Genomic DNA, 6137 nt, shown 5'->3' with positions numbered 1-6137 from the left:
AAGTGTTTGTCGATGCGTTTATGTTCCATGATTACACTGCAGGACGTGCAAAACAGCTGCAGCTGGGGAGGAAACTGGTTTGCTGAAATCTTTGTGGGCAAATGTGAAGCATTAGCGCACATTTTGGCTTCGGTCGCTGCTCCTGCACGCTCCCGGCATTCTGAGGTTAACAGGAAGTGACGTCACGTGTCTTCATCCTGAGTTATTTGGGTTTTTTTTGTATTCCACGCTACACAAACCCACAAAGAAGAGACTAGACCGCAGAAACGGTGGCGAATCAATTTAGAAACAATAAATATTGGGCAAAGTTGCAAAAAGTTGCGATTTTGCGGGGTTTGCTTGATTTTGCATTAATAGTTGCAATCGCAACATCGTGAAATCCTGGAGGGTCTGTATGGTGTTTTCAGGAGGATGAACTTATAAGTGTTTGTATGTTTGTTTTGATTTGAAGATTCACCAGATGAGCTTTGCCCAGATCAGCAGATCGGGTCCATGCTGACGTCAGAAAACAAGCAGCTGGAGCTGTACATGTGTAAAACGGTGTGTGGCGTCGACACATTTCTCATGGAACGTTATGCTAAATGTAAAATAACAACACGCACAAACTGTTCACAACATTTCACGCTGTAGGACAAACAAAATAGTCCTGAAAGCAGCGGCTCCAGTGAGCAAAGTAACACGGACAGAAACGTCCAGGAGGACCAAGCAGCTAAAGAAGACAGAATCAGGGAACTGAACCAACAGGTTGACTCACTACAAAACGTTGTCCTTCAGGTTCTGACTTCTGTTCAGTAACTCCAGTTTGAAATTCAGATAAAAACCTGCCTTTTGTTTGATTAAAAACTAATAAACTGAGTCTTTTTTTGAAGATCCAGGAGCTCCACCACAGCCTGGTAGCATTTTGCTCAGATCTGAAGAACATGGACACGGACGTGGATGCGGACGGGCTCGGTTCTGCCGCGCTGAAACAGAAACTGGAAGCCGTGAACGTCCGGCTGAACGAAAAGCGGCGGAACCTGCAGATCCTCAGAGGCAACATTAACAACGCCACAGCTCACAAGAACAAGTTGGTGAAATGTTTCTTTAATCTTCAAGTACTGACACATGACGCTTTAAAACTTATAAATGAGAAAGTAAAGCCTCTGCAAGGGTTGGAGAAAGTCATTTCAATGTATTTGACATTTTATATCAACAACGAGAGTTTCGGAATCAAGAAAATGTGCAATTTAAAATCATAACTCTTCTGTTGATCTGACATTAATTTCCTTGTCAACACCTCAGCTGAGTTGGTCCAAGTCCAACGGCCCATGCCATTCCCCGTTGAACTTATTCGAGATAACGATGTTCATTAATGTTTTATGCCGATGACTCTCACTTGTATATACTAGAGATATGAAGATAAACCGATTCTCAGATATGCACGTGCACGCTGTGACTACATCAGTATTAATTCTTTTTACTAAAAACTGAAAAGTTAGTAAGCTGGTTTGTTTCTGCACGCAGATACCCACGATAAAAAAACAACGGAAAAGCTCAAGTGTAGTTAGGGTTTGTGCATAAAGGACAGATTCCCTCTCTTTATTTCTTCCAGCTCTTCTGGCTGCAGCTTCTTCTGTTTTTATTTAGTGACCCCTACAGTTCAGGAGGAGAACTGCAGCAGCACTGGTGTAAACGGCTACAAACACTGAAAATCTGCTTAAAGCAATCCGAACTAACTAATATGTCAGGGATAAAAAGGTTAACGCATGTTTTATTCTTCATAATATAGAAAATACCTTTTTCTGCTCACAGCTGAGTAACTAAAACGTATTATACAAGCCATTCATTTTGCACTGAAACTCAATTTTTGTGTATGATTTAGTAATCGTGAGTCAAGTGTTATGAAAGTGTTTGCAATTTTACTGTTTGTGAGTGGTCACTTTTTTATTAAGTAGTTAAAAATTAGTCTCAAACACTGACTCAGAACCATTTCTTTGTTTTCTTGTGTTAAAACTCAAAGCACTGAATCATATTGAGATGAAAGGCTGAATTTTATACCATGATATTGTTTTTTCTGCCCTTGTATCTTAATATTATTGCAACGAAATACATATCAGCCACAGAACTGAAATGCACAACCCTTTTACACATGTTAGTGTGAATGAGAGGCTTATTTCTTTGTTGTTGTTGCAAATTCGTCTCAGATTGTTTTATTAAGGCTCAGTTAGTCGCCAGCAGTCGCAACCCAGTGAGATGCTGGCTTCACTCTGGTGAAACTTCCATAAATTTATAGCAATAATACTAAAAAATAAATCATGCTATGAAATGTTGTCTTTTCCACTCAGGCAGTTGGAGGTCCGTCTCCTGGAAAAGATTAATATCAACTGCCAGGTGTTCCAGGAGGAAATCTCCATCGTGCATCTCAATCGTCAGGCCGCTCATCTCCAACACGCCTTGCAGAAAAGCTGTACGGAGGTACTGGAGATAAAAATCGACACCTTTCACCGAATAGTTGCATCGGTGCAGAAATCGAGGCGCTCGATAAAGGTCTGGAGCTGAGTCGGAGGGGTTTAAACAGCAGCGTGTGAATGACAATTACACCAATATGTGGGAAAGCTTCATGGTCTCAGACAGAGAATGTTTTTATTTCTAAAAATAATGCTTAAAAAAACTGATATCGGCACCAAAACAACTCCAGATACTGATAGAGGCATGTTTGGTATGGAATATTACTGCGTTTTTGAGTCATTTGGTATTTTAGAAGAATGATGCCATGTTATCAAGCTGCTTTTAACCAAATCAAAATAACTTGTGTAACTGCCTTTTTCCTCCCTGATAATCAGAGACCTGGAGCGTAAAGTAAACTGTACAGATCGTGGAACTGAATTTGTTTACTTAGATCACTGATTGTTAATCTAATTAAAGGCCAAAGCGTATCTCTCGCCACTTTTCACACCAGAGTTTCAGACGAAAATCATCTCATGTTTAGAAATGGTGGCGCTGCAGCTGTTTTGGTCAAATCTTGATAATAAATATGCAATCCCATGTGTCGTGAAGGTCTTTTAGCTGTTACCATAGCAAATATTTGCTCAATATCGGCAAAATTGCTAGATTTATAGACATTTTTGTGTTGTGAGGACATGAAGTGAGATAATTAAATCTTAATATCTTAAAAATTAAGGCCCTATCCCCTTCTGCACAGTAAATGGAACAGAAAGCTGGAAAGAGAAATAGAGTAATTTCTGTGCCCAAATATAATTCCCCTTAAAGTTACCACTACAGCACATGGAAGTCCCTAAGAGATAAACACTGAGTCTGCATCACAGTCAGTCGACCACCACGGTATAATGATTAGCTTTAACAGAGATGATACCACAAGTAGCTCGCAGAAATCCAAAATAACTTGTGAGTCTGACCACTGGATTCCAATGGTTCCTCATCCAACCTCCTGGCATACTCTGTTCTCCCCCCACATGGCGTGTGAATGCCTCGCAGCAATGGCTGCCGCCTCGAGAAGGGTCAGGGGTCAAAGCTAAGGCATCTCTCTCTCTAGACAAGCGAGCCAGACAGGATATATCAGCGGAAACGCCGCCGAAGCCCCTTGACAAGAGTTTAATATGCATCTTTCCCCCCCTTCTAGCTTGCTCCGTTTTGGACACACGCCAGAAAGAAAATTTCTCTTCATATTCTGCTTCTTTATCCACGAGTTAGCATCAAATCCTGGCCCAGCTGGACCAGACATGGGGTACTTAATGAAAACCCACATGAAATTAAAGGCCTTGCATTCCATGAAGGAATGCATATCACCCTCCTTTTAGACTAAGACCACCTTTATTGAGAAATGACGGATTGTGTCCTCTGTAGCAAAACTGCAGTATCTTGAATGACTTGTTAGTAGTTGGAGCTGTGAATGACACAAACCTTTAACTAAATGTTTGGAAAATTTCATGAGTTATAGCCTTTTGTTGTGTAAGATATATTTTGCAAACGATCACATTCATGACGACAATGAACCACTTGGGCAAATAAAGTTCTGCTGCTAAAAATCAAAAACAGCAGGAGTCTTTCTAAGAAAATAACAAAAGATAGCCGTCTGAGAGATAATCTGACTCCACTGATCGGCCATGGTTTTTTAGTATGACTGGAGTTATATCAGTTTCTCACAACAGGAGCATGTCATGGACGAGTCCTGCTGCTGATGAAATATTTCCTTATTGTTTGTGATTCAGGGCGGCCTGCGAGACCAAACACTGGGCGGTCTGTTCCTCATTTGAACAGCGGCTCTATCAGTTCCCAGACTGCTCCTCGGCTCTGACCTGCATGTTAACTCTGATTAGGTCATATGATAAACATTAGTGCTGCTGCTTTTCCCACAAACTCAGCACCTAAAAAAGTGTGGCCTCGGGGTGGCAATGTGACACAGGGCCACCGTTCAAAGCCAGAGCCGCGTGTGTCCTTTCATGGCGTCTCGTTAGGGCTCCTCCAACGAGATAAAAGACCCTCATTTAAAAAAAAAAAAAGAAAGAAGTGAGCTCCTCTGAGGATAGATGGAGATAGTTTTACACACTGGCCCATTTCTCCTTTGCACTCCTCTCAGTGGCTTTTGTCACACACATTCCTTTGTTGGTCACAGGCTCTCGGATGTCAGCGCTAAACATTCTTTTCTCAGTAAACAGAGTGTGTTCGTATGAATTACTTCACGCTGCTCTCTGACTAAATGATTACCTGCACAGCAAAGTTAAACAGCGTTCACTGAACGCAGATTCTTCGTTCATTTCTAATTGCTTCAAGAGCTAAAATACCTTCTCAAAACATGATGTTCCTGTCCACTTTTGTGTGTAGTTTTTATTAATTAAACAAAACGGTTCAAACTGTGATGTCTCAATATCAGTAATCTTAGTTCAAACACATCTGGCGTTAAAGTCAGCGGGCGACGTGCATTCGTTCAAGAATAGATTTTGAACTCGAGACGTTATATTTTCTGTGAAAATGCAGCCATGATGGCAAAATGGCAGCTAAGAGCTAAAAGTAACAAAAGTCTGACTAAAAACTAAAAATTGCAAAAGATTGTCTGACAGCTAAAATGATCAAAAGCTAAAAGTAGTAAAAGGAGCAGATTTCAAAGAGAACAAGAACTTTGAGGAAATCTAAGAGAGATCAATGTGTTTTTTCTGTGAAAGGTTTTGTAAACAAAGTTAAATACTTTGAGAAGTATAAAAGTTACAAAAACCCAAAGCATCCATGTCCTGCATGAGCTGAATGTTTTGATAATTAATAGTTAAAATTGCAAAAAAAGCATACAGAATTATAAACATAAAAACAGGAACACGATTATTTAAAGTAAGAATAAATAAAAACACAAGCTTAAACAAATATTAAGACAGTTTAAGACTAGCAGAAAATAACTTTGGTTTATGATTTAAACTCGTCATAATTAAAATATCTTTTTGCTTCGTGTTCTGTCAGGAAGAAGCTGAAACGCAGCCTTTAGCTGCTGGCAGCCTGAGCCGGCTTGTGTCCCCAGAGTCTCCCGCCATGCTGATGGTCATCCAGGACAACCAGAACCCCGACGGCCATTTTGGCTTCGTCTGCCACCTCAGAGACGATGGCGGACTGGTCGTGGTGGAGGTGAACAACTCTCACCTGTGCGTGGGCGACAGGTAACCAAAGAATGCCCTAAAAAGTAGGATGGCAGGAGGCCTCCAGCGGTTGGGAGCCGTGTTCAGTATCTTAGTCATGCCTCTCATATTTCTTTCATCACTCCTTTTTTTTCAAAGCTCAGTAGCTATGGAAACCATTAGATAATAACCCCAAAACAAGCAGCGTGGTGATGTCATATGTTGATGCAGAAAAGACTGAAAACCAGAAGATAAAAGAACTTTTTATAATTGAGCTATATTATTGACACTATATATTGACATCACTCTTAGAAACAACCTTGTTATGGAAAAAGTCTGCATCACTGTTCAAAGATGAAACCACAGACACTGAAAAGGGTTTTTCAGTTTCGCCGTGTGAGGTCACTTATCGCCGTACCTGTGCCAACAATTATTACACATTAAACAAAAAGCAAAGAGTTGCTATTTTACTCTCACCCCCGTTTGTCTTTGAATCAAAACTAATGCAGGAAATTATTCATGAGGCATGCTGAAACCCTA

General features: G+C 40.6%; 1 protein-coding gene across 6 annotated transcripts in view; it reads left to right on the top strand.

The window, feature by feature from the left end:
* Nucleotides 1-6137, top strand: part of LOC108248131 — a 31569-nt gene that overhangs the window by 24736 nt on the left and 696 nt on the right. For 4 of the 6 annotated variants that reach the window (XM_017436669.3, XM_017436667.3, XM_017436672.3 and 1 more), the window contains 5 exons: nt 452-540; nt 631-774; nt 870-1066; nt 2325-2454; nt 5446-5639. In XM_017436669.3, the coding sequence (XP_017292158.1) occupies nt 452-540; nt 631-774; nt 870-1066; nt 2325-2454; nt 5446-5639 (754 nt within the window). The remainder of the gene's footprint in view (nt 1-451; nt 541-630; nt 775-869; nt 1067-2324; nt 2455-5445; nt 5640-6137) is intronic. The other 2 variants (XM_025010700.2, XM_017436668.3) reach the window with 2 other exon arrangements.

The sequence above is a fragment of the Kryptolebias marmoratus genome, linkage group LG22 (assembly GCF_001649575.2).
Source record: "Kryptolebias marmoratus isolate JLee-2015 linkage group LG22, ASM164957v2, whole genome shotgun sequence".
NCBI classification, from domain to species: domain Eukaryota; kingdom Metazoa; phylum Chordata; class Actinopteri; order Cyprinodontiformes; family Rivulidae; genus Kryptolebias; species Kryptolebias marmoratus.
This window is presented reverse-complemented; position numbering and strand designations above follow the sequence as displayed.